This window comes from Heterocephalus glaber, unplaced genomic scaffold (assembly GCF_053883595.1).
Source record: "Heterocephalus glaber isolate CG9 unplaced genomic scaffold, H.glaber_assembly_v1.0 deba00000594, whole genome shotgun sequence".
NCBI classification, from domain to species: Eukaryota; Metazoa; Chordata; class Mammalia; order Rodentia; family Bathyergidae; genus Heterocephalus; species Heterocephalus glaber.
This window is the reverse complement of record NW_028258151.1, coordinates 11578686-11590594: the sequence shown is the minus strand read 5'-3', so window position 1 is coordinate 11590594 and position 11909 is coordinate 11578686. Positions and strand designations below refer to the sequence as shown.

At 40.3% G+C, this 11909-nt stretch overlaps 1 protein-coding gene and 1 long non-coding RNA gene across 8 annotated transcripts in view; one reads left to right on the top strand and one right to left on the bottom strand.

Annotated features, from left to right (window-relative positions):
* The first annotated feature begins 433 nt into the window (after positions 1 to 433).
* Prxl2c (peroxiredoxin like 2C) overlaps positions 434 to 11909 on the top strand; it is a 38974-nt gene continuing 27498 nt past the window's right edge. For 4 of the 7 annotated variants that reach the window (XM_087204957.1, XM_087204956.1, XM_087204954.1 and 1 more), the window contains exons 1-3: positions 443 to 771; positions 3409 to 3462; positions 3728 to 3833. In XM_087204957.1, coding sequence (XP_087061083.1) covers positions 508 to 771; positions 3409 to 3462; positions 3728 to 3833 — 424 coding nt within the window. In that variant the 5' untranslated portion in view covers positions 443 to 507. Of the gene's footprint in view, positions 772 to 3408; positions 3463 to 3727; positions 3834 to 11909 lie in introns of all 7 variants that reach the window. The other 3 variants (XM_021259388.2, XM_021259387.2, XM_004846087.3) reach the window with 3 other exon arrangements.
* LOC110349500 (uncharacterized) overlaps positions 766 to 11909 on the bottom strand; it is a 39911-nt gene continuing 28767 nt past the window's right edge. The window contains exons 2-3 of the long non-coding RNA XR_002395498.2: positions 10362 to 10498; positions 766 to 983 (exon numbers count right to left, since the gene is read on the bottom strand). This is a non-coding gene — a long non-coding RNA (uncharacterized LOC110349500). The remainder of the gene's footprint in view (positions 984 to 10361; positions 10499 to 11909) is intronic.

The following is an 11909-nucleotide window of genomic DNA, read 5'->3' as shown; positions in this document are numbered from 1 at the left end:
ATGGACTCCTGCAATGTCTCTGAGATAGATTCATCATGTCCACTGTTCAAAAGTTGAATTGTGGGAATTTTTTCAAGTGATGAAAATGTTTTATATCTCAATAGGGATGTGGATGGTAGATGAATAAGTCAAAAGACATGTAATCGTGGGTAAATGGGTAACACGATACAGTAAAAGTTAACGACAGAACCTAGGTGGTGAATAAAGAAATGTCCACTGTAAAATTGTTTCAAATTTTTACGCACGTTTAAACGAGAGTTCTGCACTGCAGACAGCTGGGTGAGCCCTCGCGGGCGACCTCCACCCCCTAGCTAGCTGGACCCCACTCGGTGCAGTTCTGCCCGGAGCAGCTGCGCACCGCCGAGCCCTTCCGAGTCCCGGCCCCTCGTCGTGCAGCTCCGCCCCTGCAGCTCCGCCCCGCTCGCCGCCGCCCTTCGCGTCTCTGTTTAGTCGTCAGTCTGTCTGACCTTCGGCGGAGCGACTCGGGCGACCCGCATTCCGGCCGGGATGGCGGCGCCTGTCACGCGGCAGGTCCGCGGAGGCGCGGTCCCGGGCCCGCGCCCGCCTCCTGTCGCTGTCGGCCCCGAGGGGCTGCCCCTGGCGGCGGGGGTGGCCGAGCTTCCGCTGCTGGACGCGCGCGGGCGGCGGGTGCAGTTCGGGGCGCTGTTCCGGGAGCGTCGCGCCGTGGTGGTGCTCGTGCGGCATTTCCTCTGCTACGTCTGCAAGGAGTACGTGGAAGACCTGGCCAAGATCCCCAAGAGCTTCTTAGAGGCAAGTTTAACTAGGACGCGGTGGGGGACGTGTGGTGCCTCCACAGCCAGGTGTCGCCTGCACCTCCACAAGGGACAGACAGGGTACACACCTGCGTGCTTCCTTACTCGTTGCTGCGTATTTCTAAGCGTGCTAATCCCTGGGAAACTGAGACGGGAGGATCCCAAATTCAAGCCCAGACTGGGCAATTTAGCGACTTATCGAGTCGTTGCCTGAAAATAAAAAGGACGAAATGTAGGGCAGTGCGAAGTCCCTAATTCATTCCCCAGTACCGAAAAAAAAAAAAAAAGAACTGTACATAATAACTTTGATGCTTTGATGTTACCTGGTAACCTCTCTATTCTCAGACATCAGATGATAGTGCCCGAAAGCAAATGCTGGACAGTATTGGTACTCCCCTTTGTTTTGTGTTACCCTCCAAATAGCTGTTCATTTATGAAACACAAGCACACTAATATATCTTAAGGGTGCCAGTTTATATTTATCAATACGCTTCAACTTCCCTGCCCTTTGCTTTTTTCTGTGGGCATAGGTGGGTGTGGCCCTGGTTGAGCTTTTTGTTTTACCAGATTGAGTTTTTCTGTGCTGGGGCTCAAACCCAGGGTCCCACAAGGCAAGCTCTCCACCCCTGAACTGCACCCCGAGCCTTAGGAGGACTTTTTGGGTGAAAGCATTGGGGAGCCTTAGTAAAACTCAAGTCTACTCTGAGCAGATTTTATTAATTAGAATGTGAAAAAATAAAATTGATTAGCCCAACTTTGTTAGTTTTTATTTTTATGTGTGTGGTTTTTAAAGAACATTTAAAATGTATTAGCAATGGTTAAAGTATCCAAACATTATTATTAACTGTGGTCAGCTTACTGGATTTCTACAACGTTTTCTTCATCTAACCAGAAACTTCATACCCTTTGAACAACATCTCTCCATTCTCCATCCCCTTTTCGCCTGTCCTCTGGTAACAGCTATTCTTCTGTCTAATTTTTTATTCCATTTACTAAGTGAGATGATGCTCTACTCATCTTGCTGGGCCTGGCTTATTTCACTTAGTATAACAATCCTTTTTTTTTGGTCACAAACTTTGCTATTTGTATGTTGTCTCTCTTTTTGAGACAGGGTCTCACTGAAGTTCAGATTGGCCTCGAACTCATAGCGATCCTCCTGCCTCAGCCTGCCAAGTGCTAGAATTACAGGTGTGAGCCACCATGCCCAGCTGTATGTTATCTTGAGAAATGTCTGTTCAATCTTTTGCAGGGTTTTGGTTTTGGGATTGAGCCCAGGACCCCATGCCTTACAGGCAAGTGCTCTTGCTGACACACATTCCTAGCCCACTTTTGTCCATTTTAAATCAGATTATTTATTTTCTTGCCCTGAAGTTGAGTCCTTATAGTTTTGGGGTTTTAGTCTCTTACTAGATGTCTATTATGGAGGTTTTTCTTCCCAGTCCGGGAGTTGGCTCTTGATTCTGTTGTTTCCTTTGCTGTGCACAATCTGTATAGTTTGATACGATCTCCTTTGTTATAGGGGAACAGGAAAGGGGACAATGCCAGAACCTCTACTTTGGGTTCTGGCCTCCTGTAAGCTACCGCAGCACAAGGCAAAAAAAATAAAGACAGAGACTAGACTTAGAATGAAGAAGCTGAGACTTTGGGGCATGATCAGTGCTGCTGATGGCAGCAAAGACAAAGTCCCCCAAGTGCATCCAGTATTTATTGAATACAGTCATGGGAAGGAATAGGGAGCTAGGTATGCTTTGAAGGCATCTAGTGAAATACTGCCGAACATCTGGCATGATGGCGCCAGGCAGGGCTGTTAGGGAGTAAGCACTGCTTATTTTGCTTAGATAGAACAAATAGGTACTGGGACTGGGTACAATTACCAAGCAATCCATCAGGTCAGGGAGAAGCCATACTTCAGGGGAAAGGATTTTAATTGGGGTCATGCTGATCTGAGCCGCATTTAACTCTGCAGAGCCCTGCCAATTCATAGAGTGGGGCCTAGGTTTCCATGGCAGCCATTGAAAGAGGGGCTGTACTTGCCCAGTCTGCCATCTGAGATGCCCATTTGAGTCACATAGAGCTTTGGTCAAACTCCTGATATAAAACAGTATAGCTGAATTATGGAAAGCAAGAAGCAGGTGCCATTCACAGCCCACTAGTACTGGGCTGGGATGTCTGCTACAATTTGTCAGTTTTTGTTTTTGTTGCCTTTGTTTCTGGGGTCACATGCAAGAAAGTATTACCTGAACAGAAGACACAGAGCTTTACTCCTATGTTTTTTTCTAGTAGTTTTATAGATTCAGATTTTTTTTTTCTCACAGATTCAGTTCTTCACTTAGCAAAAGAATCATGTGGATTAATCAAACATTTTAGGAAATGTTTCTTGCTTTGATTCACAGTTGTTTTTTGTTTTGGGGGCTTATTTTGGTACCAGGGATCAAACTCTGGACCTTGTGCTTTCGAGGCAAGCGACGGAACCGCTGAGCTAAATCCCCTGCCCTTGTCTCAGTTTTCCTGTTCATTCCATTCTTGTAGAAGCCTATAGGTGGCATTAAAATAAAATGAGAGTCAAATTAGAGGAAGTTGTATAAAATGTAATTTATAATAATGCCTCTGTGTTCTTTTTTCTTTTTTCCTAAAGGAAGCAGACATCACCCTTATAGTGATTGGACAATCATCCTACCATCATATTGAGGTAAATATCTAGGAAATGGGGGCTATAACAGGTCAAATGTGTTTCATTCAGAAAAATTGCATTATTTGAACCATTGAGTATAGGCTACATTGGGTCAGGGATTTAGCTCAGTGGTTCTCCTGCCTGCCTCGAAAGCACAAAGTCCTGAATTTGATCCCTGGTACCAAAAAAAAAAAAAAAAAAAAAAAAAAGAGTATAGGCTACATTGGCTAAAAGTAGATATCATCGCTTGTTCTTAAAAAAATTCCAACTGTTCTCTCTTCAGCCATTCTGCAAACTGACTGGATATTCCCATGAAATCTATGTTGATCCTGAGAGAGAAATTTATAAAAGACTGGGAATGAAAAGAGGTGAAGAAATTGCCTCTTCGGGTAAGATATAACAGGTCTCAGATACAATAGGATAATGGTTTATTTTTTCATATATATATATATATGCGTGCATGGAGAAGCAAATAGCAGTTTCACAATTAGGCTGTATTTTGTGATTCTAGTAAGCGGGACCAGATCTACTACTCTTGAGAAGATTGATTTTCTGGATGTAAAGACATAGAAGGCTGCTGGAAAAGTACTATTAAGAGAAAAAAGCATGTTGCAGAATGGTGTTTTGGGTGTGATTCTATTTTTGTGAAAACAGACTGTTTTCATAAACACAAATACTTACTGTGGGTATGTGTAATGACAGGGTTTCAGAAAATATTGTAGTGTTTACCCCAGGGTGCAAGTGAGAAAATTGGCTCGGTTGGGGTGGTTTTTTTGGGGAGGGGGCATATACTGCCAGCTCTTCCTTTTCTTTTTTGTTTCCCATTTAGTTTATTGGTACATTTTAGGTATACAATACAGTTACATTCATCATTGGGATCTTGTACCTTTACATGATGTATCTTGGTTCTTATTTTTTCCCCATTCCCCTGCCCTCCCTTCACCCCCTCCACCCTTCCCTATTTACAAAGACTTTGTTTCCATTTTTTCCTTTTCTCATTTTTTCTTTTCCCTTCTTTCCTTTCCCCTTCCCCTCCCACTTCCCCTATTCATTTAGGCATTTACTTCCTATTTCACAATATCAGTTATACATTTTGATTCTTATTTACACTTTTAGTTTTTCACACCAGAGAAACTATTTGGTATTTACACGTGTGTCCTATTTATTTCACTTAAGAGTATCACCTCGGGCCAGGAATTTAGCTCAGTGATTCCGCTGCTTGCCTCGCAAGCACAAGGTGCCGAGTTCAATCTCCAGTACCAAAAAAAAAAGTATGGCCTCAATGTGCATCCATTTAGCTATAAATGTCTCTAGTTTCTTGTTCTTTATGGCTGAGTAGTACTCCATTTTATAGAAAAACCACATTTTCTTCATCCAGTCTCCAGTTGATGGGCATTTGGGCTGTTTCCAAGCTTCAGCTGTTACAAACTGTGCTGCTATGAATATGAGTGCACATAATTCACTGGTATGATTCTTTTAATTCTTTTGGGAAGATACTCAGTAATTGGTTTGTTTTTTTTTTTTTGAGGGTCTGTCTAAGTCATTAAATTGCCCAAGCTGGACTCCAGCTTGCAATCCTCCTGCCTTAGCCTCCCAGAGTGTTAGGATCACAAGTGTGCACCACTGTGTCTTGGTAGCTTTTGTATTTTTCACAAATACATTTTGCTTTAATAATTAAAAGAAAAATAATAAGTTCACCTGTTTGTATATCTCAACACCATGCCTTTAGCTCCTCCGTGTCCTTTTTTTTTGGTACTGGGGATCGAATTCAGGACCTTGGGCTTATGAGGCAGGAGGCAGAACCACTGAGCTAAACCCCCGGCGCCCTTCTCCGTGTCCTTTAATGAAAGAACTCTTACATAGGCTTTGAAACCCAACTCAAAGAGGCTCTTAGTGGCTCTTCAACCAGAGAGATAGCACTCCCTACACTTGAGTGGCACCTTATACTACTCTATACTCTATATGCTCTGTACACTCTATACTTATACTACACTCTGCTCACCAAAGGGGGCCAGATACCACCATGTAGTTAGCTGAAAAGGTGATGTATATTCGTGTTTAGGTCATCTATACTCCGTGCCTTTACCACAGTTCCTTGTTTTAGGCTGGCTGGTGTGATGGTCCACACCTGTGATTGCAGCTACTCAGGAGACTGATGCAGGAGAATCAAAAGTTCAAGGCCAGTCTGGGCAATATAGCAAGATGCTGTTTCAAAGTAAAATTTTAAAAAGGGAGAAGGGTGCAACTCAGTGTTAGAGCATTTCCTTAGCATGTGTGAGGCCCTGAGTTCAATCCCCAGTACTGCAAAAGAAAAACAGAAAGGTGCTTACTAAACTTTAGTTGAACTGTTTATGTATGTTTAGTTAGGAAGAACTTAGTTTCTTTTTTTAATTTTATTTTCATTAGGACATGTTTGCAGTATCTAATAATTATATTCATCATGGGAAGTTGGTACATGTATATAACACACCTTAATTCTCTTTACATCCCCTTCCCCTCCCTCCACTCTTGGCACTCTTCCCATTTGCAAAACACCTATCTCCCTGTTTCCTATTACCTGTCTTTTATTTCACTTTTTATTTATACTTGGGTTTCTCATAAAAAGATGTAATATTTAAGCTTCTTTGTCCAACTTACTTCACTTAGCATTATGGTCTCAAAGTGCATCATTTTCCTACAAATGACTCAAATTTATCCTTTATAGGAGAGTAGTACTCTATTGTGTATAAATACCACATTTTTTTGTCCATTTAACTGTTGATATACATGTAGACCCATTCCAACATGTAGTACATTCAAACATGTACTATAAACATGGGTATGCATGTATTACTGTAATATGATGTCTTTAACTCTCTGAGAAGAAGCCAACAGGGTGAAGATTTAGGTTAAATGGAATTCCTATTTTTTAGTTTTTGGACGAATTTCCATATTGGCTCTACTAGTTTACATTCCCAACAGTACAGAAGTGTTCCTTTTTTCCTATAGCCTCGCCAACATTTGTTATTTGATTTCCAGGTGATAGCCATTCTTTCTGGAATAAGATAGAACCTCAGTATTGTTTTAATTCCATTTCTTTAATGGCCAGAGAGGCTGAATGTTTTTTCATGTATTGGCCATTAGTACTTCTGAGAAGTATCTGTTCCATTTCAGTTGCCCACTTTTTAGTTGACCCTTTATTGCAGGGCCTCTATTTTTAAAAAAATTTTTTTAGCTCTTTATATATTCTAGATATTAGTCCTTTGTGCGAGGTATAGCTGGTAAAACTTTTTTTTCCCATTCTGTAGGTTATCTCTTCATTCTCTTTGTTTGTTTGTTTGTTTGTTTGTTGAGATAGGGTCTTGCTATGTACTTCAGGCTGACCTTGAACCCACAGCAGTCCTACCTCAGCCTCATGAGTAGGTGTGTACCACCGTGCTTGGCTTCTACAGTTTATAGGTTCTCATAGTATTTATTAAGTCTTCTGCATTTTGGCAGTGCCATTGTGATTTTTTCCTTTTTCCTAATTGCACTGATTTGGGTCTTTTCTTTCTTTTTTTTGGTAAGATTGGTTAAGGGTTTGTCTATTTTGTTTATTTCAAAGAACCAGCTCTTAGATTCCTTGAATCTTTGTATTTTAATTTAGCCTCAATTTCATTAATTTCTTTGTGATCTTTATAATTTCCTTCCTTGTACTAGCTTTGCATTTGGATTGTTCTTGTTTTTCCAAGGCCTTGAAGTGGATCATTAGGTTTTTTATTTGTGCTTGCATTGTTTTTCTGATGTTGGCATTCAAAGCTACAAACTTCCCTGTCATAGAACAGCTTTCATTGTGTCTCATAGGATCTGGTATGCTGTACTGCCATTATCATTTAATTCTAGGAACTAATTTCTTCATTGTTGTTGTTGTTTTACCAGGGATTGAACTCAGGACCTTGTGCTTGCAAGGCAAGCACAGTGCCACTGAGCTAAATCCCTGGGCCTTCTTCTTTGATGATTTCTTATTTGACCCATTGATTATCCAAGAGTGTATTCTCTAATTTCCACGTATTTGTGTAATATCTGTGGTTTCTTTTGCCATTGATTTTCTTTCTTTTTTTTTTTTTTGGAGACAGTCTTACTATGTAGTTCAGACTGGCCTTGAACTCACTATGTAGCCTAGGCTGGCCTTGAGCTAGCAGTGATCCTCCTGCCTCAGCCTCCCAAGTGCTGGGATTACAGGCGTGCACCACCACACCCAGCATTGCCATTGATTTCTAGTTTAATTGCACTATAAACTGATAACATGCATTGGATAATTCTGATTCTTTTTTATTTAAGCATGCTTTATGGGCTAGTTAGTATGTGATCTGTTTTCTATGTGCCACTGAGAAGAACGTATATCTATTGGGTGGAATGCTCTGTAGAGACCTATAAGTCCATTTGTTCAAAGGTATGGTCCAACTCTAATATTTCCTTGTTGATTTTGTTGGCTAGTTGATCTGTTTGTGATATTGGGCTTTGAGTTTCCCCCGCTATAGTTATGTTTATCTGATCTTTTATGTCTAGTAATATTTGTTTTACTAAGTTGAGTGTACCGGTTTTGAATGCATATATATTTATAACTGTGATCTCTTCCTGTTAAATTGTTCCTTTAACCAATGTATAGTGACTTTCTTTGCCTCTTCTGATCAGTTTTGGCTTGAAGTCGACTTTGAAAATAAGACAGCTACTCCTGGGCCAGGGATTTAGCTCAGAGGTGCGGCTGTCTGCCTTGCAAGTGCAAGGTCCCGAGTTTGATCCCTGGTACCAAAAAATTAAATAAGCAGGAGTAGCTATCTTTTTATTTATTTATTTTGGGAGCCTATTGATGGAATCTTGTTTTCCATCCTTTGAGTTTTAGTGTATGAATCTCTTTTTGGATTAAATATGTTTCTTGTATATGGCATTATGTTGGGTTTTGGGTTTTGATCCAGTCTGCCAATCTGTGTCTTTTGACTGGGGAGTTGAGACTAATCACATTGAGAGTTACTACTGAAAGGTATTGACTTATTTCTGACATTGGCTTGTTTTCCTGTTGCTGGCTCCTTTTTTTCCCTCTTCTGCTTAACTGCTTATCCTACCTGGTATATTCATTCCCTTACAGTAAATCTTCAACTTACAAATATTAGAGTTGTGAATTTTCACAGATATGGAGTTCACATTAGGAATATTCATAGATATGAACAAATTGAGGAAGTAGCTCATGTCTCTACCTTAGCATTTTAAAGTAACTGAAAAGTAAAAATAGTTTATTTACAGTACTTTTGTGTTTGGTTTTTTTATGATTTACATTTCATATTTGTGTCAAAGGTGTATAAGACTCATTTTGTCAGACTTACAAGCAAGTCTGATTTACAAACATTGTCCTGGAACAGAACTCATTTGTAAGACAAGGACTTACTGTAGACTTTTTGGCATTGTTGGCTTCATTGTCTCTGGCATATCCCTGATAATTTTTGGAGTGCCAGTTTGGTGGTTGTGAATTATTTCTTCCTTCTTCTCTTCCTCCTCCTCCTCTTTTTCTTCCTCCCCTACTTCTTCTTCTCCTCCTTCTCCCCCTCCTCACCCCTCATGGAGCCTACACTGGCCTTGAACTTGCAGCAATCCTCATGTCTCAGCTTCTCAATCTGAGATTGAAAGATACTATTTCAGGATTCATCAGTTTGGGTTGTTTTTTCTTGAGGTTTGAAACACTTCAGTCCAAGCTCTCCTAGCATTAAGGTTTGTGTGAGATATCTGCTGTACTTCTAATAAATGTATCTTTTTAAGTGATTTGTTGCTTTTCTCTAACTGCTTTTAAGATTTGGTTCTTGTTGGGCCAGGGATTTAGCTCAGTGGTTTCAACGCCTGCTACGCAAGGGCAAGGACCGGAGTTCAATACCCGGTACCAAAAAAAAAGATTTGGTTCTTGTGTTGGACTTCTGGAATTTTTGACTATGATATGTTGTAGAAAAGTGTAGTTGCTAGGTAATATTCATTAAGTGGGTATCAAATGGGGATCCAAGTCATGTAGCAAGCATGCATAGAACAAATAAGGATTTCCAGGAAGGGACAGGTCAGGAACCTTTCCTGTAAGAGATGGGTTAAGGTCTTGGTCCCCCACCCAGGTGATAGATACCTATTTAGAATACCAGTTACCACTGTTCATCCCTAGGGGAAGTATGCAGGTGTAGTTGGTCCTTTTTTCTTGAAGCCTGACCTTCAGTGAATGTGTCCCAGGCCACTGTTGTCTCTGTTGACTCCCTGGAGAGCCTAGCCCTGCCTAACTGCCTATAATAGATCTCATTAACTTAGCTGCTACAATAATGACACACACCTGTAATTCCAGCACTCAGGAGGCTGAGGCAAGAGGATTGCCATGAGTCTGAGGCCCCACTGTCCATACACCCCAGGCTGTGGCAACTGTGTATCTTTGATCACACCTCTGAGGTCTGTGTTAGATGTTGGCTACAGGGCAGGCAGTTTGCTGGACCTGATGATGCCAGCTCTTTCAGACCCAGGCCCCTCTGAAATCCATACATAACTGTCCTGGTTTCTCAACTCAGATTAGGGCCTTTGTGTTCTTCCCAGCCTGAGTTTAAACTTCTCAGGAGTCTGTGTCTAGCCACGCCCTCTTCACAGTTGTCTTTTGTTGACATCTCCCTCCCAGTCATTGTGGTTGTTCTGTATCTCAGTATTACACAGTTGACTCCTTCGTAAAATGGCTTCTAATTAAACCCTCTCAAATATGATGGGCACCACACTAGATTTTTTCTCCAACTCCAGCCTGCCATGCTGAAAGAGTCACTTTCTAAGTAAAACTCCACACTTTTTTTCTTTTTTTGAAGTTTACAATAGCTATGGACTTTTCTTGGGGCTAGCGCTGCTAGCCCAGTCTGTTATTTCTTCCTGGAGCTGTTGACCCTCCCCAGGCTTACCTTGTGTCAGTGGAGACAGATCCCCTCCTTAGAACCTGGGGTTAGTGGCCCAACTGCTTCATTCTTTTCTCTATGTTGTGTTCCATTCCTCCACCTTCTCTGTAGTTTTCAGTTTTCCTGTCCGCTTCTTCCTGATTCTAGAAAGAAACAAGGACACCTCCAGTGGAGACAGGACAATAGATTTGGATCTGTTCATTAGGCAGAGTTGCCATGACCCCTTTGCTGGTGTTTTTAGGAAAAGTAGCCTAACCTTTATTAAACCTGATGATGAGCTAGTATAAACACAATCTTGATACCCCCTCTTCCCTCTCCTCTTCCTCTCTCTCTCTCTCTAGCATAGGACATTTTAGCAGTATAGACTGGGAACCTTACTTCTTGGTACACTAGTTTCATGTGTTGTAACAGTCTCTGCATATGTAAAGTCTGTTTCTTTTAGCACTTTAGATATAAACTGTGAGCTTCCCTTTAGTAACACTTTACTCATTGATTACCACGGTAAAGATATGAAGTTGCAAATAAAGCAGGTGAATTCTAAACCAAATATATACATATAATTATAGGAGGGTATATTCAAATATATTTTGTATTTAAATGGTATATATACCTATATATAAGTGTAGTTGTAAAAATATATGTACATTTACATATACATAATGTATTTATGTAAGTACTTTATAAACTTAACATATGTTGAGTATAAGATGTGTTATGTGTATTACACATAACTATATTTACATAATACATATATTTTGCTTTTTTTTGGTACCAGGGATCAAACTCTGGACCTTGAGCTTGTGAGGCAGGTGGCAGAAACACTGAGCTAAATCCCTGGCCCTATATTTTGCTTTATAATGTTAAAAAAGTATATTGGCAAAGGAAAAGATTAGATTTTCATAAAATACGTTTTTATTTAAAAAAGGTTCCTTGCTGTATGACAAAGTATAAATCTCAGTCTTATTTGAAAATTAAGGCACTAAAAATACATAATTATAATCTAAAATGATGGTACCCTTATTATAGAGACAAAAAATAAGGAAATAAAGGTGTCAAATGTGAGGGACTAATTGGTTTGTACAAATCTTAAACAAGAACTAAATTCAAATTGACAAAATTAGATGGTGCTTGACAACAAACATTGTTCGGTTCTAGGCCATAGCATCTCTGTTAATTGTATTCCTAAAATTTCTGGGTTATTAGCTAGCCCTTTCAGATATATGCAATAATCTGGATTTCTGAACATTTATTTAGATTAAAAAATCCTTTTAAACAATAAAATTTAATCTCTTAGTCATCTGTCTTAAGTTAACCCTGTATTTGTTTTGTGGTAAGATGAATGCCCACCATATATAAATATAAAAGAAAGCAGAGTTGGAAAAAAGAAGGGAAATAATATTAAGAAACCAGGCAGAGCCAGGTATGGTGATGCACACTCGTAATCCCAGCATTCTGGGAGGCTAAGGCAGGGGGATTGCAAGTTCAAGCCTAGCAAGGACAACTTAGTGACTTTGCTAAGTTGACCCTGTCTCAAAAATTAAAACAAAAACAGGG